At 38.8% G+C, this 25,687-nt stretch overlaps 1 protein-coding gene across 1 annotated transcript in view; it reads right to left on the bottom strand.

Moving 5' to 3' along the window:
- Positions 1-25,687, bottom strand: part of LOC149302318 (disks large-associated protein 2-like) — a 137,810-nt gene that overhangs the window by 1,730 nt on the left and 110,393 nt on the right. Inside the window, exons 7-9 of the mRNA XM_089482462.1 lie at positions 10,021-10,103; positions 9,038-9,453; positions 7,721-7,812 (exon numbers count right to left, since the gene is read on the bottom strand). Of these exons, the coding sequence (XP_089338588.1) occupies positions 7,721-7,812; positions 9,038-9,453; positions 10,021-10,103 (591 nt within the window). The remainder of the gene's footprint in view (positions 1-7,720; positions 7,813-9,037; positions 9,454-10,020; positions 10,104-25,687) is intronic.

Raw genomic sequence — 25,687 nt, 5'->3', positions numbered from 1 at the left:
CACAACGCGCCACCCAATGGCCGTGCCTCAGCACTGCATCCCACGTCTTAAAAGGGGTGGGACGAAGAGCTGAGGCGCAGCCATTGTTTTGTTTGAACCTTTATTGAGATTGACTTGTTCCCAGATGCCTATGGATCCAAGTTCAATCACTTGTTTGTGTTGACTTACTTTAGTGAAGATGATGATTTTATTCCACATTTTTTCTGATTACACTGGCAGAGGCTTACAGGGATTTTCCGAAAAACTACAATGGATTAAGCATGGGGGCTAGACTTCACATAGCTATACATTAAAAGACTGATGTGAAGCCCATAATGGACCTGTTTCAATTTAGGCTGATTGACACATTGCATTGCTGATTTATGTGTCATCCTACCAGATTATAGGTTAATCATGCCTATCCCAGCATTCAGATCCTTTCATACTCTTGCTAAGTGATATTGTAGTCTTGCTCCTGGCTAACTCGTCTTTGAAGCAAAGCTTAGTTACTGTGGAACCAATCTGTACCAAAATATGCTATAGGTAACATTGTTTTAGCTTGCACATCTTATTTTTCAATGAAGCTACTGTAAAATGGCAATATAATCCACTAGATGGCAGTGTTTCCATATGCTGTCACACATACACCTATATCAGGGGTGTCCAAGTTTTTTCTGCAGTGGTCCACTTCATCAGAAATGTACGTGTGCGTGGGCCACACTCATTTTTCATTGAGAGAAAATATTGCATTTTAGCTTTATAATGCATATTAATACAAAAGCAGTGGACAGTTTTTGATCAACTTTTATATGTCATTCTATCAATACTAATTTACTTAAACAGTAAAACAAAGTCAGTCCACAAACCATTTAAAACAAGTTTAGCCAAATAAAACTGCACAAGGCACACTGTGGGTACAAGCTGGATTTAAGATGGCTGATGCACACTGAAGGCAGGGCAGGATTAAGAGCATCACAGACGTGGTTCTGTGGATTTTGGTGGCCAGGAAACAGATGACCAAATACACACCAGGACAGGCTCTGCCACACCAACACCCAAACACACACACCAGGACAGGCTCTGCCACACTGAAACCCAAAACACACACACCAGGACAGGCTCTGCCACACTGAAGCATACAAAATTTATTTTCTACACTGCTTTTGTCCCTTTTAACTGCCCCTTTTGTATTTTTGCCCCCTCGTGTACTGATGCCCCAGCCAGGACCCCTTTACTATTGATTAATATGCCCCCCCTTGTGCATTAATGCCCCCACACCTTATATATGGATGCCCCCACCCCTTTTGTATTGGTTAATGTGATGCCCAACCACCCTCTTGTCTATTGATGCCCCCACTACCATGTGTATTACCCCCCCCAGCCACACACACCCCTGTTCATATTTATTTTGTAATGCCATAATCCAGCCCCTCTTGAATACCTAACAATTTTTGGGTAGTACTTACATTTTAGTTTTTTTTTCTTGTTTCCTGCTCTCCTCCCATGTGATGACCCTCTCCTTGCCACAAGGAACACCTTCCGTGAGCCCGCCCCTCTAACTTCATGTGTTCAAAGCGGCCGCCCGGCCATGAAGTTCAAAGCAGCAGTAGTGCGGCTGTAAGACCGCCTCCGCCGGCTGCTTAATGAAGTTAAAGCGATCGGCGGAGACGGTCTTATAGCCGCACGCTGGCTGTAACGCGGCCGCTTTGAACGCACGCGGCCGCTTTGAATGTGGTCTGCCGGCCCACGGTCCAGCCGGCCCACCAGGAAATTTTCTGGCGGGCCAGTCCGGCCCTGCTCATGCACGTTGGACACTTGACATTTTCAAGATTACACAAAGAGCACAGTTTTTCCAATCTGCTCATGTCACATATAGTTGCTATAATGAATATTCTATGCACAGTAATTTCCATGACCACTATTTTTCCTCTACAATTTTCCTTTTAATGTAAAAAAATATTAATGCATTATCTTGGATACATTTTTCAAATTCTTGGAATCTGCAGAAAGCAATGCAGAGTGATCCAGACTAAATTATTAATCTGATTCTTTCTAGGCATGTCAAAGCAATTGTACGCATTGCACAACTCTTGGGCTCAAGTGCAGAACATGGGCCAGGAATTCTTTATATCCATGTTTTAAAACAAGTAGATTTAACTATAGATGCCTATGCTCAAGCTTGGATTTTCAAAACTGTGGATTTCTGAGGACATGCACCACTACATTAAAGTGTTTTGGAGCAGTATTCCCATTGGAGCAATGGAGATTTGTCCTTCATAAAAGAAGGAATATATCTATTCGTCCTTTATCCCGCCACTCTCTATTAACTACTACTGTTCATGACCATGCTCAGTGAAAAAGGATTCTTAATATTGTAAGCGGAACAAAATGCATATTAAATAAACCAACTCTGTCCCCTTGACCCCATCAAAGTCTCTATGTCAGTCCCTTGGTCCATCACTTACCCACCTATTTAATCTTTCTTTATCATCTGGACCTGTACCATCAGCCTTCAAGCAAGAGCTAATCACACCCATTCTAAAAATTCCTTGCTCAGATTCTATCTGTCTGACTAACTACCGCCATATCTCTTGCTTCCTTTTACCTCTAAGTTGCTTGAATGTATTGTGTACAATCGCCTTACTAACTTCCTCTCCTCTAATTCCCTCTTTGACCCTCTACAGTCTGGTTTCAAACTCCTTCACTCTACTGAAACAGCTCTAACAAATGTCTCCAGTCCTTGGCCCTCTACTGTTCTCTCTTTATACATCTCTTGGCAAACTAATCAACTAATTTGGCCTCCAGTATCATCTTTATGCAGATGATGCCCAAATCTACCTGTCTTCTGATCTCTCTCCATCTCTCATCTCTCTCGTATTACAAATTGCTTGTCTGCTATTTCTTCATGGATGTCTGAAAGCTACCTGAAACTTAATCTTTCTAAAAGTGAACTCATTATCTTCCCTCTTTCCATCTCCACTCCACTTCCTGAATTCTCTATCACATTAACAACATGACTATCTCTCCTACTAAACAGGCCTGATGACTTGGGGTCATCCTTGACTCTAGCCTCTCCTTCATTCCTCACATTCAGCCCTTTGCCAGATCCTGCCCCTTGCACCTAAAAAACATCTCTCGCATCCATCCATTCCTCATCCAAGAATCCACAAAAACTCTGGTTCATTCACTTATTTCCCATCTTGATTACACTCTTCTGGTTGGCATTCGACTCTCTCCTCTACAATCTGTCCTAAATGCTGCTGCTAGGCTTGCACGCTGCTCCTCTTCTGCTTCCCCACTCTGTGAAACCCTCTACTTGCTCCCTATTACCTTTAGAATTCAATTTAAAATCCTGGTACTAACATATAAGGCCCTCCATAACACTGCTCCCCCATAAATTTTTTGCCCTCATAAATAAATACTCTCCTGCTCGATCCTTACATTCTTCCCATGGGCTAAGGCTCTCCTAACTTATCACCTCTTCCCTTTCCCATCTACAAGATTTCACTTGGGCTTCCCCATATCTCTGGAATCTACTTCCACTGAACCTTCAGCATTCACCCTCCCTCCCAACATTCAAGAAACATCTCAAAACTCAGTTCTTCAGAGAAGCATACCATCTTAGCTGCTAGAACTTCCTTGTCATTGATACAACCACCACACTACCTCTCACCCTTTCTCTGTGCCTTATGTTTGTCACCCCATTCCCTCAAGATTGTAAGCTTGCAAGCAGGGCTCTCTCCACCTAATGTATCGGTTTGTCTTAGTCTGTCAATGATCGTCTTGTCATAGCCCTTGAATATATATATTGTATCAAGCACTGTGTAAATTGTTGGCGCTATCTAAATAAGAGCTAATGAATAAATAAATAACTCACTATGATTTATTATATTACGTAGCTATAGATATTCTAGTATGATAATACTCTGTGGCTCTACAGTCAATTTCTGAACATCCTCTCTTAATAGCTACTCAAAGGAAGGATTGAAATAGGGGGCTAAAACTCAATAATAAAATAATTAATTAAACAATTATGTCTCCACAGACTACCTGAACAGTAAACAAAGTAGGGCCAGTTAATGACAAGTAAAGTAATTAACTACAAGGTAATAAAATAACAATGTGTGGTTATCCTTCAGTGTAAAACTGTATTCTATCAACCTACAAGGTCTATGAAACATCTCCTGGGATTATAAAATAGTAAACTGTCACTCGTTGCCTTAAGAAACCCCATCTCTCAAGAGGTTATGATATAACAAGTGTAATGATAGGATGTTGACATGTTCACACTCACACCACGTGCCTTGTCGCATCTATAATCTATGTATAATGCATAGGTATCCATCTTGAAAAGGCTGATATGCCTGGTTAGTGGGAAGAAAGATCAGTGCCTCGTTGCTTAATACCACTTAGATCACCCTTGATGAAGTCCTCTGTGTAGAAAAGTTGGGCATCTTTTTTCCGCATTTTCCGCTCTTCTGCCATGTATGTATGGGTTGTTCTATAATACTACTACTAAAACTTTTCTTGATTATTTAATTTGAGTGCACCTCTATATTTATATATTTTATTGATCTATACCTGGTGGGCACAGGTTGGTGTGTCGCACCATATACCTATATATATTTACTTGTTTGGTTGTTTATTGCTAGTTGGTGTGCCTTTTTCTGTATATGTTTAAGAAAGATCAGAGCTCCTTTTCAGATACATTGTTATTTAGATATAAATAAGCAACAGGTAGGCATTAGTGTCAATCTTCAGTTTAAAAAAAATATCGACACAGATTGACACAATAACACGTTTTGCTAAATTTGTCCAAGCAACTCAATTTCCTGATTCCCATTCACGTTCAACTAAAATAGAGACTTCGGCATTGAAATAAACAGTAAAAGGAAGATACTATTTGTGTTACTCCCCTGCAGCTGCATGTACCCTCCTAGAAAGGGTGTTTTAGTTGCTAAGTAACAAGATGTACCTTTTATATCTCAATGTTAAGCAATGGGGGTGATGCAGAAAAATAATGTTCTGTATCTGAAGCGGTGTGGCTCATGGACATGTGCTATTATCTAGCGTAGTTGTTACCAGGAAACACTGAAATGTTAATTTAACTTTGAATTTATTTTAGTAACCTACATCAGCAGAGCAGCTCTTAAAGATTGCTTGCGTATCTGCTAGTAACAACATGTTTAGGGGCCCTTGAATGGTTTAAAATTATTATAACCACTTATAGATATCTTGGTTTAATTAGCATTACTTATTACTGTATTTAATATATCACCCCATCTTCGGTAAATTAATAAATATCAAGTGAATGACAAAGACAAGTGATGAGAAGTCAAAATCTTCAGTTTATGCATCCCAAAGGAACTGGTCAGACCATTAAATTCATCAATATGTGCAAACAGGGGAGATCTAGTTAAAACTGGCAAAAATGTAATTGACTAGGACATTTAAAACATACTAGTCCATGGATATATCCTGCTCATTGACTGTATAAAGGAAAAAATAGGTGCCATACATATCCAACACACAGTATATCAAGTTCATTCAGGGAGCTATTTAGTTTACATAGCGCCATCATATTCTGCAGCATTGTACAATGCCATCTGTACAGCTTGTTGATTTTGTTATCTTTTTTTTTTTTATGCACAACATAAATGTACATTTTAGATCATATATGCAATTGCCACCTGCAACCCCAATTGCTTTAAAAAAGAGAGCTAGAGAGCATTTGCAGGAAGTATACTTAAATATGCTTCTGTCTTTAAGTGCAGGCAAGAAGAGGAAGAAAATGGAATCCAATATTAATTAAATAACTTTTTAATAAAAGATAAATAGCAATAAACATCTTTTTATAATTGGCAACCCATTTTAAGCATTATTTGAATTGAATATGTTGCCTAGGTTATTGTGTGATAAGAGGTTAGAACAGTCCTTGAAGAGAGATTTAAATAGAACTGTTTTTGCTTCTTAACTGCCATGTTAGCAGGATCTGGGATTAGCAGAGGGAAGAAGTCAAATCTGCTTTTACTCATACAGAGAAAGGCACTTTATCTCCCTGTGGATTAAATTAACATCTGTCTGCTCTGATGTTTCCTGGAAGAGAGACATCTCATTCATTAATTTTCTTTCACTGACCAGATTTCAATAACACAAGCAATCTTTTTTTCTCCCCTGATCTTATATACATACATTTATACTTTATATTTAGTTACAATGCACCAGTGAATTCAATTTAAAGACATTGGTATTATCCATGATTATACAGCTAATAATAAATATGAATATACCCGTATTAATCCAAGAGAAGATGCAGTCATTAGTCAAAGTTATACTTTTTATTGGGTCAGTGTAGAAAACAATATTAGGTCATTTTTCAGTATCTCGGAGATTTCTTCCTTACATGAAAAAAGAGACCTCTGAAGTTCAAAAAGCTTGTTTGAAATTACATCTTTTTGTATGCTGTTAACAACTTTGACCAAAGACTCCATCTTCCTCTTGGGCTTTCAAGAGATAACAGGGCAAGTGTAATTTTGATGGTAACCTGATATCTAGATGCTCACATGCACCATGTATAAAGATGTACAATTTATTGGTATCCACTATGAAATGGCTGGATTGTGGAATTAAGGCAGAGCCACTTTATATTGTGGTATGGCTGGATTCCGGAATAAATGAACAGGGGCAAATCTGAGGCACAAAACAAAGAGAAAGAAGGGGAATTTTTATTTTAGATATTAGTGATATGCTCAGAAGAAACTCTCTCATTTAGAGTGTCAATCAGACAAACAGGATTCCAAAGTAGGGTGAGGGGATGTCTTATATTAGCCATGATATAGCGAAATGTGTTTGTCATACACTTGCAACCAAAGCAAAATACTTAGGTCTATATTCGTGAATACATGTGAATTTTCATTACAGTATTTACATTATTAAATCAGATATTTTTCTGTTAATAGCCCCTTAAATTAAGTTGGTTTTGATGTAAAGTGAAAATAGCAATGTAACAATACACAGGGACATTATAGAGGTCAATTATATGTAACGGATGAGTTTACTATCTTAAATTATAATGTTGGTGAGTCATTTCAGTGAACTGTGCATGAGATAAGTGGGACTGACTCACAACAGATTGCTGATTTAGAGGATAACTTTGAGCCTCTTCACAAGCAAGGGATGAGCCAGATGGTAGGCTCTAGCCAGGCTCCAGTGGTTCATCCAGACATAGCTTATGAACACACATATTCAGTGAGTCAAAAAACTTTGGATAATTTGCCCTGCAGCTCTGCATGCAATTTCTAGTTAGGAATATAAGGAATAAACCACCCACAGAAAATCAATACTGTAGGAATAAAGGACTTGAGCTTATTGCGTACTTTACAAAGCCAGTAGAGGGGTAGCAAAAAGTACAAAGTGTTTGTTTAAAGAGTAAAGGGGCCACTAGTAACTGTAAGTCAATAAAACATATATGATAATCTCACAATTTTATATAATTTATTACAGAAAATAAATTGATTGGATATTGTGCTGCAATGGCTCAGCCTGATTATTAATACCAAAACGTCTTCAACATAACATTTTTTATTTTATCGTACAAATGAGTAATAATAGAAACTTGGCATGAAGAACAGAGGTCCCAACAATGCAGTAAACGTAATAAAATAAGTCTTATACCAAGTTTAGGAAGTGATTGACATGCACAAGGTAATCTTTCAGATTCAGTTCTTATGATGTAACTTACCAGGTTCTGCTGACAGAGCCAGTAAAACTGCTGGAACTTCTGAGACATGAGAAGCTGAGCACTGCCGACAGCACTCCTGATCTTTCCTAGATCTGAACATAAGAATTGCACTTTAATAGAGAACACTGGAACAAGGCAACACCACCAGTAACAGGAACTCATGGCGCGTCACTGGACCAAGTGACATACTTGGATTGGCACAATGTACATTTGGATTTTCACAATGTTTTTTTACTCCTTAAGAGTCAAAATGAGCATTAGAAATATCATTGAACCAATTGTACATGGTGAGAGTTCCCCTTTAAACCAAAAATGTTGAAAGCGAAAAACAATTTGGGAAAATTGTGTGTGGTTTGTAGGAAATGTTGAAATTGAGTTTGAGTATTGTTCAAGGCAATGATTTCTGTCTGTACATTATCTTTTTTATCTCTGCAGTACAACGTGAGTATTGATTTGTCCTCTGGTTCTTGGTGTTCTTAACATCACATTAGAATGAAAACTATTTTGGACTAGATTGAAGGGTTTTTCAAAACAATGCTGAACTGGTTTAGGATCCTCATTATCATTGACCATAATCATCTGGCGCTGAAAAGGTTAATAATGTTTTCAGCAGTGGTTTATTTATGGGGCTCACTGCCCTAAGCCTAACAAAGCAGCTCCTACAGCCACACGTAGGATGTAGCATAAGGAAGCTCTCTTCCTAGCTCAAGGCATCTAGGGCCAATCGCTACCCTGACAGGAGCTTAGCGGGGTCACATACCCCAATGCTATGGTAGTCGAGGGGAAAACTCATGCTGTGTGTGAGCAACTCTGAAAAAACGGTAAATGTGTGTGTTAGAGTGTATATATTATAAAAAGGGAGGGTGCATGATGGCGCTTGGCTTTACTTGTCCCCAGTGCCAGAAGGATTTAGTCCTCTCCTGTGTGCATTCTCTGTGCTAAGCTCCATGACATGATGTCATAACCAAGTTCTCTGGCAGTGTACTGGAGATGAAATACTACAGAGGCTGTGCTGACTAGACACAGATCTCTGTAGTATAAATGGACCGGTTATAAAGCAGATCTCTAATTTTCTCCACTGGTGGCACACTGGAAAGCTCATAGCCCAGTTAATGCAGAACAATGGCTGTATAGTCGGTTAGCTTCTACCCTGGAGAATAAAAGCTAGAGAAACATGCAATATGTTGAGCTATTAATCAGGAGTATTTGACACATAGAGTAGTCTCAGAAACATGACCTACTATTACCTTTAGATACATAAAACTAGACCAAATTTAAACAATAGAAAAACTCTAACAGTAAGATAGCCATACTTACTTTCTTCTGAAAGGTCATTTTCCTCAGCTTCCCTTTCCATATCCTTGCACCATTCCTCTATTCTTTTAGTTTCTGCATGAAGCAACTTCATAAACCATGTGCCGTCTTGTCGACTGGGTGATATTCTACCAGAATCCACTGCTTCAAGGGCAGGTTCTAGCCAGGGATCCGGTGGTGGCAGATTTGATGTGTCAACTGGTGTCCGATAATCTTCTCTGTAACTAAACAAACCCTGAGTTCGTACTGTTCTTACTGCACCATACTGAGTTGGAGTGCTAGGCTCCGAATGTCTCTGAAAAGAGGATCCAAACTGTAGGCCTTTGTCCTCCATTGTGATGTGTCCTGGGAATCCCTCTAACTCAAGGTCAGCCTGTACAGCTGCAGTCACACTGTTTGAACGCTTGAAACGTCCTTGTCTAAGCATAACAAAGCAAAAACATGGAAAAAATACAGTTATTCATCTCTCAGGGGCAGATATAAGTAATGTTTAATGTTCATACAGTTTAAGATTAACCATTAATAACAATAACAACAAAAAAAAGTGTTTCATTCAATCGTTGTTACTAGTAAACATCATTTTGAGATGACATTGGTGCTGTGATCTACCATTTTGTAAGTGGTACTCTCTTGCTGGGAAACTTTTACTCATAACAGGTGTCCAAATAACACCATATGTGTATTTTTCTTAGCATTCGATAAAGCATAATGCATCTTTTAATTACAGTTAAACCTCTCATACATGGCAGTTATGTGGGAATTACTATTTATACTTTCTTTGGCAATGCTGCTAGTGGAAGCTACAATTCCCATCACACTTACTCTGTCCTTCTCTTATTTAGGAATATGCATAGGTCACAACAGTTTGAAAGCTAAGTGTCATGATTTGGGGTACATTTCCGAAATCTTGATAATTATTTTGAAATGATTTCAAGTATCTCAGATAATTATTAGCTTGTTTATTATGCATTGGAGTAACAAATTACCGTTTTTCATCTTCCACCTGAATACCCACAGAGTGGTATTCTCTAAGTCCTTTACTCTCAGAGTCTGAATCAGCTGCTTCTACCTAAAAAGGAGAAAACAAATGCATCACTAAATAACCAAGTAGTTTTTAGATTAAGAGTAAACCAATGCACAAGATCCTGGGAATCCCCACTGACTACAAATATATAAATAGTTACTTCTTAAAGTCACTAATACAGACCTCTCGACATCTGAAACAGCCAAAAAATCAGCCCAGCCTGAGCCACCTTTGTCCCCAAACAGTCCAAAATGAGCCATTCTTGTCCCCAAACAACCCACTGTGAGCCATTCTTGTCCCCAAACAGCCCAGTGTAAGACATATGCGTCCTCAAACAGCCCACCCTGTGCCATCTTTGTCCCATAAATTCCCTGCCTGTGCCATCTTTGCCTTTCCCCAAATCACTTATACATCTATGAAGGATATGGTTAGACAATGGTGTAACACATAATTCTGAGGACCCCTGCAAGCTATATTGGGGGGCCTTTCCACATGTATGTATCATGTTTTAGATCTTAATGAACGAATAGCATTTTTGCTCAAAATATAAGGCAGGGGCATGTTAATACATACCTTGAACTCATATTAAGTAGCTCTAAGACCTCCCACCCCATGTACCACAGGTGTTGTAGGGGTATGTGCTGCACCCATTGTTTATAAGCATAACTAGAGGCTTTGCCAAAATGTTTTTAAATAACTGTATCCTGATGATAGCTATTGATGTATTTTTGTATATTGAAACATTCAGAAGAAAAAAAATTGTATTCAATCTCTAAGAGATACAAGAAGAATAGAGCCTCCTAAATGGGGACTATCTGAAGGGCTAACCTGTTGGGAACATCGCCATCGATTGCCTTCTAATTCAATGTCTAAAAAAAAACCATTTTCAGTTGTTTCTACACATTTTATTTTGACTATGATGCCTGTACGACATTGTAACTAATGACATGACACACTATTAGTGCAACAAATTGAGTGCTATTAAATTAAATTAGATCAATACCATTAGACTGAGTAACCAATCCCAAGGATGCTACTTCTATCAGAATTTATGGTTGTCCCTGTGAAATCCATCTGCCCTGTTGTCTGTTTGGTTCTTCAGGATAACTGAAGATAGGAGGTCTTCTGTATGACCTGTTTTGTAAAGTTAGTGGTTGTCCATTTGGGCAAATTATAGGACCTGATTCTATTCATTCTAGTATTTTATGACAAAATTAATTCTACACTGGGTATAATTCCTTCCTTGAAATTAAAATAAATAGTTTTCCTTTTATAACATGCTCATACATAAACCTGTTTCAGGTGTAATCATTTTATTTTGTAGTTGGCACTTTGGTAATCTTATAGATGGTATTAAACAATACGCAACAATGCTATCATCACTATTCACCTCTGTGTACCCCAAGTAGTTAGTAAACGATTATGTGACCAAAGATGTTTCTGTTCGATTAAAAATGGAGGAATGACTATGAAGGAGAGCTATACTGACCAAAAAGATACCAATGGGCGTGGGACCACTATATGAATTCATATGACTATAAATTGGTGAGTAAGCACTTTTGCACTCACACTGTTGCCTTCATATATTTATCAACACTAAAGTATGCATGTTTGCTCATTTAATAGTATAACATTTCTTATTGTATAGAAATTGTAATATCATGGTACATGAAAGGGAGACACGCACTTCACATGGAAAAAAACCACAGTGGGAGCATGAGTTCCATTAACTTGAGGCACATGTTCAGAACAGAATGCTTCAATGAGAAAATTATTAGTGAATGGTTCACAGACCTGCAGTAATTCAGTGCAGTAAAATTTGTCTTATCTTTGTAAGAGATTGAAAGCATGCCAAACACAAGGCTATAAAACCAGTTAGATTTAGCCCGTCCATATATAAAAATGACATGTGCATAATAGTCAGGCTTGAAGGAATTTGTATGCCAAACACCATTTTTAGATATTAGAGTAATGCAATGCATATATTATAATATTTTACTACAATGTTGATCAGTCTTGCCACAAGAATACGCTGACTTCAGATGAGTGAATTAATATGAAAAAATAACTCTGATCTTGTTTCAGCATATGTCAAGCAAATGGTTATTAATGAAGTGTATAAATGATAAATTTGCTTTTTTAGAAGGCGCTTGACCCAGTGAAATCATTACGGATGTCGCACTGACTTAGCACACTTAACCTCAAGGAATTTAATTATTAAGATTAATTACATGTGGTTTAGCTTTTTAATAAAGCTACAAATTGCTATCTTCTTAAACAATGTTACATTTTAAATTGCAATCAGCTGAGTAATTGAAATGATTAAAACTACCGTGTTTAAATATTGGCAATTTTCATTAAATATTAATATAATAGTAATAGAATATATTCATTAAATATTTTGCAGCAATGTCAAATTCTTATAAGAAATACACACATATAAATTTGAATGCCCTTATTTGCATGATTCTAAAAATGCTTTGGAAAATGTTTGCACGCAATTTATTTTATGAAAACACATTATGCTTATATATTAAGCAATATACTTTTCTGGTGGTAGGATAGTGCGATACACAAATACAGAGCAATTATACAGTATTCATCTGCTGTGCTTACATCATCGCTGGACTATCTAATTGGAGGTATGCTAGTATGTACTACAAAAATATATTACTAAGCATCTATTACAACATAAGTACAATCACTGAATCATGTACTGTATATATGTTATCTATAGTCCATTGTGGAAAAAAACACCCATGTTCAAAATTCTATACAGTTATACAATTGTCCAGACTGTTACAGTGGTGGTTTAAGGTTATTTATAACTGTGTCATATAGATTAGCTTTTAGCACAAATACCACTATTTAACAAGGTCAACTGCAGATAAGACAGCTAAAGTTACAGACAGAAAAAAAAAATAGAAAAATATGACTAGGAATAAAAAAGCAAAATAAACACTGGGACATATAAGAGCAATACTATGAAAATAAATGTAGGGAACAGTCATCATTGAGACGGATCTATGGAATTTTCCTACTAATTATTCCATTTAGCACTTTGTCTAAAACTGCTCCTTATAAATAAGGTCATTTTATGGTTCCCTTTTTTATGAATGAGAAAAAAACAAGGGAATATAAATGAGAATGATTTCACCAAACCACATAATTACCTAATCTCCATAATAAATGCACACACTGTACACCACACAGTTTATCACAATTACATATTTTGAATGAGCAATTATATAACATATACATGCATTACATCATTAAATATGTCACATGTAGTCATTTCTCCATATATCAAAATAATATATCTAAATAATGTAGTATATTACAAGAACATATAGGAAGACACATGATTTTAGTCTCTGTGAATGACCCATTAAGTCATATGTACAGTAAATTATTCAGTACACATATACAGTAAAACATACATTCAAAAAAATCATAGTATATCACATGCACACCTAAGATAATGTTCAATATATCACATGCACATATAGTACATCAGTGTTGCTACATATACTATAAGTACAGCTATATCATATGTTATTCATAGGAGCAGTAAATCTGAAGATAGTAACATAACGTGCAAAACTAATGAATTAACATGCATATGTATTAGACTTGTACATTCGGATTCGTATGAATTTGGGAATTTAACCAAACGAGGCCAGACCCCCCAACGAAACAGACAAAAACAAAGTAAAAAGCTAATGAATTTTCATCCGAAGTCCCTGGGCTTTTTCACTCCCACCCTCATTCTCTGAATGTATCCCTACCTTCCCATCCGACCACTTTTGCTTCTGTGTCTCACAGCTCTGCTTACGTGTCTTGAAGTTCCGCTTCCATGTTTTGCACCTCCGATTCCGATCTTCTTATTCTTTATCTTCTTATAGTACTGTTTTCTTTATTCTCTCTCTTTTTTCTCAGTCCTCATCTCGAGGATGTCAACAGAACCTCCACCATTTTGCGCTACGATAAATGTGTGTGAACTTCCGCCAAAATGGCAGAGCTTTTGGTGACGTCCTCTCCCAGATGTGCCTGGCATGTCAATTGTTGTCAATGAGTTAAGTATGCAATTAACCCCTTCAGTCGTCTATGGACGTACCAGTACGTCAAACGTATCCCAAGAATCCCCCATGGACGTACCGGTATGTCCATGGGGAATTCTTGGGATGCATTTTTTGGACGTACTGGTACGTCCATAGACGACTGAAGGGGTTAATTGCAGCAGGGACACATCCCTGCTGCTGCATGGGAGATCAGGCTGTCGTTTGAAAGCCTGGACTCCCCCCTGATAGCAGAAGCCAGCATCACCGGCTTTCTGCTACCCGATCTGATGTAACAGCTTCCGGCACGAAAGCTGGAAAACTGTTATGTTTTTTATCACTAAAATTGCACTTCAGGTATGGATTTACAGCTCCTGGTATACGTCACTTTCAAACAAGACCCCAATATGTGTTTAACATCTCCCCAGTATAGTGATACCCCCCATGCATGGATTTGTCTGGTTGTTTGGGAGGTTAAACGCCACATTTAGGAAGTGCACATTTTTTTACACAAATTGCTCAGTAATGTGTAGCTTGTTTGCGTTTAACACTTTGCGCGCCATCATTCATCTGTTCCTGCAGCAAGTGTTACTCAATCTCCCGGCGTCTGCAGACTATTGTAACGTATGGCAGAAGTTTGTACGCCATATTGTTTCACTTTCTCTCTTTACGCAGATCCCATTTCTCGCGCATGAACATTAGCAAGTGTCCGTTTTCCTCACAGCAGCTGTTCTGTGACTATGAGCTTGGCTTTGACAGTCTGTCAGTGCGATTCTCGGTTCAGCAGCAGCTGTTTGTAAGCGTTCCTGACAGGAATGTTTGATCTTTTCCGTTTTATCCCCTGAGCTTCTTCAGTATTTAATAAATTACTAGTTTATTTAATCCACATAGTTTTTTTTCTCCTATATTAAAAATTTTTACAATCATTTTTTAAAACTTTATCGGATCAATTCAGATCTTTTTAGTAACTATTAAAGTTCGCTATCATTCCATTAATTAATATTTATTAATATTTACATGTATTAATATTTATTCATATTGGCTATAATCACCTCAGTAGATTATGGGGTCATCTCCCAGATCTACTTGATAGAAATTAGGATGCTTTTTGCCTTGATCCCCAGTTAAATATTTTATGGAGGACAAACACTGTATCAAAATCTTTACAGTGCCCATGGTTCCCTAGGCTTCGAACTGTGTGTGGCGTTTCCCGACACATACCTTTCTTCCCGGATATTCTAATGAACCCTTTGGGAGAAAAAATCTAATTCTGATAGATTTGTTAATCTGAGAGTTCCTTCTCTTACACTGAACTTTAATAAAATGTCCACAGCCGATTGTGAGACATCAAAGCACTGGGTACCAAGGCTTTTTACGGAACAGACTGGAGATTATGGACTGGTTGGTGCTTGGAACAGGATCTGGAAGTGGTGAATTTCCTAGCCTATATGCGGTAATTATAAATCTTTATCGTTCTGCTATATATGCAAATCATGTTTATGTAAGGTAGTTTCAATTGGTAAAAAGCCTTTATTGGGCAAGTTATGAAAGGAATAAGAAATCCTCCCAAATCGAGATATTTCTATACTTGGGATCTGACCAAATTCATCAATTTTCTTTCAGATTGGCCATGTGACGATTACTTGTCTCTTAAATAGTTGTCAGCAAAACTCAGTATGTTGTTGTGTCAAATCTCATATAAATGGATGTCAAATGTCAGAGCCATTGATTGTAATAATATATAATAAAGCTTAGAGTGGTATGATTTTTGCAATCAGTGGATGTAGATGGGTGATGAGTTTAATGAGATTGAAGAGCTCCAATAACTCAGGAATGTCAAGTTAAATGCACCGGAGTCTAGTGATGTCCGGATCATGAACGAATCGTTCATTTGATCCGAATCTTTTTAGTGATCCGGATGAATCGGTTCAGTTGACTGAACGATTCATTTGTAGCAGTTCAGTCTGTGAATCATGCAGTTGTAACCTGATCCTAGAGTGAGTCATCTACAGAGCACTCAGACACAGACTCTGGGATCAGGTTACAGCTCATTAATTCACAGAGTTATTACCATAACACCCCATCAACCATGACTGCCCCTAAAATTAACCCTAAACACCCCATTAAGCATAACTGCCCCTAAATTAACCCTTTACACCCCATTAACCATACCTGCCCCTAAATTAACCCTAAACGCCCCATTAACCAAAGCTGCCCCCAAATTAACCCGAAACACCCCATTAACCATAACTGCCCCTAAATTAACACTAAAGACCCCATCAACCATACCAATTTATTAGGTAATTTATCTGGAGTACATGCAATTAATTTAGGGGCAGTTATGGTTGATGGGGTGTTTAGGGTTAATTTAGGGGCAGTTATACTTAATGGGGTGTTAAGGGTTATTTTAATGCTGAGGGTTAATTTAATTAATTTAATAAAGTTAACTTAAGGTGCAGTTGGAGGTAAAGGGGAATGTAAGTCCTGGGGGCAGTGATTATTAATGTATTTATTTATAAAAGTATGGTGATATTCTCTGAATGATTCGAATCCCAATGAAGGCAGAGAGTTGTTCAAAGATTCGGATCTTACAGGGATCCAAATCTTACAGTGATCCGGATCACTGTAAGATCCGAATCTTTGAACGACTCTCTGCCTTCATTGGGATTTGAATCATTCAGAGAATATCACCATACTTTTATAAATAAATACATTTGAACAACTCTCTGCCTTCATTGACATCACTCGAGTAGGCAGGCAGGAGGGTTCATTGACTAATGATAGGGGCCGGGCCAATCGTTAGTGTGCCTGCACGGAGGGACTGGGAAACAGTAACTCCTGTGAGTCACACTGAGTGATCCGAAGATTCAGATCATGAATCGGATCATTTTAGTGAATGAGTCGAAATGATCTGATTCACTTTAATGATCCGAACTTCCCATTACTACCGGAGTCCATACAAAATGAGCTCCAATAAGCAATTAACATGGAAATAGGATTGGGGTCCTCCTGTAAAACCTTGCCCCCAATTGGGGAGACAATGCCATTGGCCATGTTACAATTTCTGTTGGGACCACAAGTGGAAATAAGGTGCTGATAAACAGTAGCTCCATTTTTTAGGTACTGTATTTTCTTCCAATTAACAATCTGTATTTATGTATATATGGCCTGTGGACTTGCTAGTGCTCTTGTGCCTAGGACTACTGTGGATATAAATCCATCCTTACCTTACTATATGCTAAGTGTACCATACCCAACCTTATAAAACACAAGGCTGTTTGGAATATAAGGTGTAGAATCAGACCTAGATGCAGATTGTGATCATACTACAACAGTGTAAAGCTCATAACTTCAAAGGAGCAGGTGGGATATTGATACACAAGATTGGTGATCTCTGTGTGCACAAGTTACCAAGATCATGCTTCTTCAACATTTCTCCACATCAACTAGGCATTATAACAAGACTAACCAATCTATTCCATTATAAGAAGTGAAGTTGATGACAAAGCCCCATAGAAGACAGTGATCACATGTTCAGAGATGGTGACTCTGAGCTACAGAGTAAACATTAAACATCTAAACCCTGTACAGGTATAGATATTAGTTTCTTCTCTCTAGAACATACTGTATGATCATTGTATGTAGAAAATCAAGAGGAAAACATGTAAATGCAAAAATAGAGGTTTTTAAAGTTACACCAACAAATGATAAAGCAGATCAGAATTGTTGTACACAGAAACAATTTTAAATATATTAAATTTGACTGTTTAAATTTATTCATCTAATAGATTGATAGTTGGTTGTGAAGTAGGGAGACTGATATTAAGAAACTATGTCCAGTACAGTGCTTCATATAACTCCAAGTGTTTGAAATAATAAATGTTCAGTATTTTAATCAAAGCCATCTGTCAACTATTTTAGTCAAAGCCATCTGTTCATAAAGTATCACCAGGTAGCCTTTTTGACTAATCAGTGATCTGATTTCAGGTTACATTGCATGTTTATCCATTGTGCACAGTTGAAGCCTGGAACTTTTATTGTTATACATCAAATGCTTTTGTATTTATTGGGTAATTTATCTCTTTTATGTATATTTATTAAATCTGGCAGGAAAGTTTGTGGAAGAGTTGTGGTTTCAACTCTGTTTTAATTCACCAAGCATTATAATGTGTCTCAACTGTCTCATTCTCGGTTCTGGTTATTCAGTGGCTCTTTTTTTGTAGAGTGGAGTCAGTGAGATGAAACTGCAACTCTCCTGCCAACTACCACTTTAGTGAATAAGCTTTGTGAGGTACCCCTTTCAGAATTTTTACATTTAATGCCCTATTTCTTTCATATACAATACCGCTGTAAAGCATTCATTACCTGCTTATATAGGATATCCATGTGTAATGACTTTTGATCCATCTTATTATGGTGCTGTGATACTTAAACCAAATGCATACTGTATCATTTCATGAAGCTCGCATTGATACCACACATGGTTTTGAGGGAGGTATTTTCACAGCAGGAACTTGAGTGTCAGTGTTACTATGGAAAGTGTAAGTACATTCTTTATATAAAGTGGTTAGATGTGTGGACTTTAGAGTATGTGAAAGCATATTATATGCGGTTTTTGTATGGTAAAGTAGTTATTTATTATGAAAAGAAATGGGGATTATAAGAATGGAAAGAGAATTTAATTTTTAGCTTGTGGTAAAATAATGACCATATTTAGGAGAACACTTGGACTGATCAGCTTGAGCAGCGTTTTATATAGTGATTGCTCCAAATATAACACTTGGATCCAGTTTTCCAGGCATGCTTTGACCAGAGGCCAGTTTGTATTGTCTGTTAAAAATACATATACTCTTATAATTGAATCCAAAACAGAGCTAAATAGTCAGACAGATAACTTTTGGAAAACTATTAAAAAAAAACATATGACCATAATTTCGGAAAATACAAGAAAACGAAAAATGCTACAGATCTACATTTCAGACTAGTATGACGGTACAATGGCAGGGAAACACTCTGTAAAACAGAAAAAAGGAATATATGCCAACCTCGAGTTTGATCCTGCATTTGTAGGTGAAGGAGTCTGTTTCTTCATTCCTTGGTCAGGGGAGTGACATGTGGCCTCCCCCACTACCTCCCTACTCACTTTCCTCTGCCAATTACCATAGTCCCCACCAACTAAAGGCTTTGTGCAGCTAGCCCTAGCCCTATACAAATCCACTCCCCTAGAATAGGGAGGGTTTTACATAGCATACCCTGGGAAGTTCTCAAGTGTCACAACTGAGTGAACTGGGTTGGGCTGGAGTCTCTGTGCAGGGACAGGTTAAGGCTTAGAACTAGGCATGGGGCATACAGTTGTTGTTAATGTGCCTGGTTGTCAGACTGTCTACTGCATTTTTAGGTTTCTTCTTAGGTGCCATCTACAGGAACATGAGTGGCAGCAGGCTTGGGAATGAGCAGACAGGAGCAGATGGACTTGGGAAAGGGCAGATGACAACGGATGCAGATGAGATCGTAGTCAGATTGGAGAAGATCATACATAGAGAGGAACAAGTACAAGGTGCCAAGAACAAGAACAATCCAAAAGAATAATCAAAGTCCAAGCCAAAGGTCAAAATCCAGATAAACTAAATCAGACGAGGTACAATGGGCAAAATAGTAAGTAGTAATAGTAGTAAGAGTCCAAGTCCAGGGGACAAAATCAGCAAATACACAGTGCAAACAAGCAGGATTACAATAATACACAGCCAGGAAGTACAATGCTGCAGTAAGGGAGCCTGGGAGCGCCACTGGTTATAAAGGCCCTTAATTACCTGAATTAGGTGTGACAGGAACAGGTGACAAAATAGAGTGGGACATTGAGGAGACAGGAATCCTCGTGACCACAGATCATCCTGGTGGTGACACCTGTAAGTGAACAGTCAGTAATGTTCGGGGTCTCTGGTTCCCAAAGTTCCTGACAGTACCCTCTACCCAAAAAGACAGTCTCTGGACATCCTACCAGGATCAGAATTTTCTCTTTTTTGCAGCCTTGCATACGGGCACAGAGGGCCTTCTCCAAAAAAAAAAAATGTTCCCCCATTAGAGGCAACAATGAGGTGTGGAGATAAACAAGGGGCTGAACTAGGGACAAAGTCATGGAAAATGGTGCTATGTCACAGGTAGCAGTAGAAGAGAGAGACTTGGCCAGGGTACATGAGTAACTGCCTTTCTTGGGAGGCTGGCCAGAAGGGCCCTTGGGTTGTCTAGCTGTCTTTGGATCGCAATAATCATCTTTAAGATCTTCTTCAGGATAAGTCTCCCCAGGAGTCTTCACCTTTATTCACATTCACATTTTCCTTACAGGTCATAATGGCACATGACAGGCAGATATTAAAATACCTGGTTTCGACCACGTACTGAATGTAAGAACTTGTTGCTTAGATTTGTCATAGCCTAGATTATATTTTTCATATAGTCTGCTGTAAACTGGGTGATCTTGCCTGTCTTGGAGTATGTGTGTCATTAGCTGTGGTGCATGACATTGCCACGATGTCCAGACGCTCTTTCTTGAGTGAACCCCTTTAGATCTGATGGTGTGGAAACTGATGTAATGATCATGCTACCCACAATAAATGCAGAGATTCTGGTTCCTCCATATGCTGCATTCCTCAGCAGAGAGACTGCCTTTGACCGACTAATGTATGGGTGTACAACACAAAGGATTGGCAACACACACAGCGGAAGTAAATGTAGGCCTGAGTTCTTGACAAACCTGACAGTGGGTTTCATGGCTACTGGAATTTCATGGCATAGGTCAGGGCAGAAGCAACCCTGTTTATAATATCCGGAGAGGTTCTTTGATCTTAGATGCTTCACTTACCAGTAAAATTAAATTCCCCTTTTGCTCCTGAATATAGTTAGTGAGCAGAACAACTTTTTGCAAAAGCAGGGATAGAACCGAGTTTGTCCATGCCATGACAGCGAGTACTAGGAACTCGGCATGGGACATGCATGTATAGATGCGGTTGTCTGCTGCAACTTTAGGCTTCTTCTTAGGCGCCATCTACAGGAACAGGACTGTCAGCAAACCTGGGAACTGACAGACGGCTGCAAGAAGACTGGGAAAACAACGGAGTCAGATGAAATCAGAAACAGACTGGCCAAGGTCATGCACAGAGTACACAAGTACACAGTGCCAAAGGATCAAGGGAATAACTAAAACCGACCCAAAAGTTCCAAATGCGAATAATCTGTAGACAAAGTCCAAGATCAGTTTTTAAAACCAGCAAATACACAGTGCAAACAAGCAGGATCACAAAAATGCAGGGCCAGGGAGTACAATGTTCCTGCAAGGGAGCCTGGGAGCACCTTTGTGGTGAAACGTGTAGGTGAATAGTCAGCCATGCTCAGGATCGCTGGTTCAAGTCCTGTGGTTCATGGCAATATTTTGTACACTATATGGTCAGACGTACTGGGACACCTGACCATTACTCCAAAAGGGACTTTTATGACATTGCATTCTAGAACAGTGAGGCGTGAGGTTAGCCACTTATGTTTGACGGGAAGTTGGGGCTCACAATCCAAGTTCCAGTTCATCCCAAAGGTGTTAGATGGGGCTAAGTTCATGGCTCTGTGCGTGCTTGTCACCAAGCTCATCCAAACATGTCTTTATGGATCTTGCTTTGTGTATGGATCTTGAATCATGCTGGAATGGAAAAGGGTTTTCCCCAGACTGTTGCCACAAAGTTGGAAGCATAGTATTGTCCAAAATGTCTTGGACATTCCTTCCCCCTTTGGCGAATTCAGCAATTTGTACGAAGCCATGAAGAGAAGATAAATAATAAAAGAGAGAAGATATAAGAGAGAAGTGGAGGGCAGAGAGAGCACAAATGAACTAAAATGAGAGTGTGAGAGTGCAAGAGAATGAGTAAGAGTGAATGTGGGCAGGGCCGGCCTTTGGGGTGTGCGACCTGTGCGACCGCACAGGGCGCGGCCGCCACACTCCAGGGGGCGCCGCCGCCACCGTAGCGTACAGCTGCCGTCAGCAGCGTACCTAGCGGGGGGGCGAGCGGCACCCGGTACCGCTCATCAGGGGGGCACCCGGCACCCCTCCAGAGACGGACAGTAATGTCCGCCGCTGGAGGAGCAGGCTCGCAAGGGAGCGGTATCGGAGGTCTTTAACAGACCTCCGGCTCCCTTGAGTGATTTTAAGCCGGTTCAAGGATCTCCCTTGAACCCGGCTTAACATCACTCAAGGGAGCCGGAGGTCTGTTAAAGACCTCCGATACCGCTCCCTTGTGATCCGCGCGGCAACAGCTGCTGTGCGCCGGGGTTTGTTGTCAGATCCCGGCGCACAACACTGAAGCCGCGCCCACCGCTGTCCGTGCCCTCTGACCCGGAAGAAGAACTGAAGAAGAAGAAGAACGAAGAGGAGGAAAAGGAGCTGTAAGGAGAAAAGAGGAAAGGTAGGAAAGCATTCAGTGAGAGTGGATTGGTATGTGTGTGGATTGGTATATGTGTGTGGATTGGTATATGTGTGTGGATTGGTATACGTGTGGATTGGTATACGTGTGGATTGGTATACGTGTGGATTGGTATACGTGTGGATTGGTATACGTGTGGATTGGTATACGTGTGGATTGGTATACGTCTAGATTGGTATATATGTGTGGATTGGTAAGTGTGGATTAGTGTATACGTGTGGATTAGTGTATACGTGTGGATTGGTATACGTGTGGATTGGTATGCGTGTGGATTAGTATGTGTGTGGATTGGTAAATGTGAGAGTGATGGGTGTTATGCTGTACCATTTCCAATGTCTTTTTCATGATCTAATTATGCTCTAAAAGTACATCATAACTCCCATCATTCTATACTGTTCCATACAGTGGCAGAGCTGGGAGGCAGAGGCCTTGCACCCCCACCGCAGGACTCCTGAAAGGTAAGTGAACTTCAAAGAGGGAAAGGGTAGATAGTTAGGAGGGCGTATATAGGGAGAAGGGAGTGAGACAGGGGAAAGGGGGTAGATAGGGAGAAGGGAGTGAGAAGGGGTAGATACGGCAGGAGAGAGTGAGAAGGGGTAGATAGGGCAATCATACTCCTATCATGCCAAGTCTGCGAGTAAATCCTGGAATCTGGGTATGCCTGGGCATGATAGGAACGTGATTGCTGTTAATCATATATATATATGATATATATAGACTTGAAAACCGAAGTTGTTTGTGTGGTTATTTGGAAAGTCCCTGGAGTGCCGGTAACTATTTTTGGACTATATATATAATATTATTTAATTGTTTTCTCCTATTTTGGTGTGTTACTTACTTTAAATAAAAGTGTTAGATTTTTCATGTTGTTGGGGGGGTCATATTCGGTTTTGGCCAGGTAAATGCTGCACTTTCGGTTTCAGTCCAGAATTTCGGTGCATCCCTACTACTAAGCCAGACAATTAAGTGGTAGGCCTAGACCACATCAATGTTTGGCGTAGTATATAGTGATTGGGGTTTTGTTACAAGTTTTTATTCCTTTCTTTTTTTGGGATGGGGGGGCGCCAGAGGAGTAGTCCGCACAGGGCGCCAGAACACCTAAGGCCGGCTCTGAATGTGGGCACAGAGCAACATTTATCAAAAACGCCCCCCCCCCCCCCGATTTTCATCCAAACTGAATGGGCAGGGAACATAATTAATTGCCCGAAAATGAATGAGAGAAAAACACACCGAAAAATGTGTCCAAATCGTTTCTGCCCCATTTGCACATTTCTAACAAATATGCATAATTAATTTTACTGTTACGGCACACTGCAATATGCTCACAAACAGCAGCAATTCTGAGCACCTACATCAAGGTATAAAAGGAAGACATAAGGATTTGACTTCTAATATGTGCCCTCATTTCAGGATTTGCATGTGTTTCCTCTGATTATTGACTATAATATATATAATATAAGTTCTTTCCTGTACCTTTATCATTTGTTAAGCCCTGTTCATACAATGCAACATCTGAATCCAGCCTACATTCTCTTAAATTTACATTACAGGGTGCATGCTAGTAACAAACATAGATAATACAAGGTTTTGATGACATTGAATGCATATTTCACAACATGCCATTTCTGCTCCAGATGTTGAACTTCAAAATTAAAGGTATAAGAAAGGAGTAGATGACTGATAATGAAACCATCCAAGCACATCCATTACACCATACATTACTGAAACAATATTTTTTACATTTAGATACAAAGATATAATCTGCCATCACAGAAGTCTAATATAAACACTGACATTAACCATACAAGCACAGCAGAAAGATCTCTTCATTTTCATGTGCCATGCATAGAAAACAATGGTGAAAGCAACAGACTCCTCTGGAATTCTATCAACTTGAATGCTAATATGCAATATACTCCTTTGAGTACAATCTACAGGCCAGGATATTAACATACCAACAATTTAAATGACTTAAAAGGGAGCGTTTTGTTTTATGGGGTGCTGTTATAAGTAGAGGGCAGGGTTTTATTGAGACTGTTTTATGTAACTTTGTGACCTAATTAGTGACAGCATAGATTCTAAACACATTTTCTGCCGCTTACATTATTGTGGCCCATACATTCTGTAATACAACTATGAAAAACAAAGCAAAAGGTATAGATCATTTTAATAAATTAATTTGATTATGCTAAAAGCTGTGAACGGGACAGTTCCTCTTTAAATATGCATAATTTATCCTGTATGTTTTTACTCCTCCTCTAATATCTGAATCAACTTTCCTTTCATTAGTCTTTTTTTTTTGGAGCTTTGTATCTTTTACACTATGCATATAAAAGTAACACATTTTCTGTTTTTGAAAGATGGCACATAGCAGATATCATCTTATTAAATAGTGCTGATAATTTGAGCATTCCAAAAAAAGCCTTAATTTGTTAATTTGTCTGACCAATGCAGTCTTATAATAAAAATCAGTGAATTAAATTGTCAATTATAAGGAGAGGAGGTGTTTTTTAGCTGAGTGGTTTATGCACTGCCCAGCAGATGGCGGAGTTGCGTAACTGTAAAAAAACCAAACCATGAAGTTTAAAAAAATATACTGGCATTTACCTTGTTCACCTTTGCTAACAATACAATTGAGGATTAACTACTATGCAATGAATCAAAGCAATTACATTTTAATTGCCACATAAACAGTGACAAAAAGTGAAGGTTAGCCAACTATAAAAGAATAATTATGTAATATTTACAAATAAAGGGACAACATGGTATGCCCATAGTTAACAGCACAATTTGCAGAGCATTTACATTTTTGTCACTGCAATGCAATAATTCTCAATAGAAATACACATACAAACAATATATAAGACAAATACACTGCTTACCTGGCTCTCTGGGTGAATTGATACATTCTATGGACATGTTTGCGGTGTCAGGCTACACTCCACACAAACTGCGTATGGTGTTAATGTGAGTATGTGTGTTAGTAGTTCATGTCAGCATGTATGCGACTGTTAGTTTATGGTATTAGCATCAGTGGGTATGTCAGTGTATAGTGTTAGCGACAGCGTGTATCTCTGTGTGGTGGTAGAATGTGTATGAGTATGGTGTT

Source organism: Sceloporus occidentalis, unplaced genomic scaffold (genome assembly GCF_023333645.1).
Source record: "Sceloporus occidentalis isolate IW3139 unplaced genomic scaffold, rSceOcc1.0.p SCAF_19, whole genome shotgun sequence".
In the NCBI taxonomy this organism is placed as follows: domain Eukaryota; kingdom Metazoa; phylum Chordata; class Lepidosauria; order Squamata; family Phrynosomatidae; genus Sceloporus; species Sceloporus occidentalis.
This window is presented reverse-complemented; position numbering and strand designations above follow the sequence as displayed.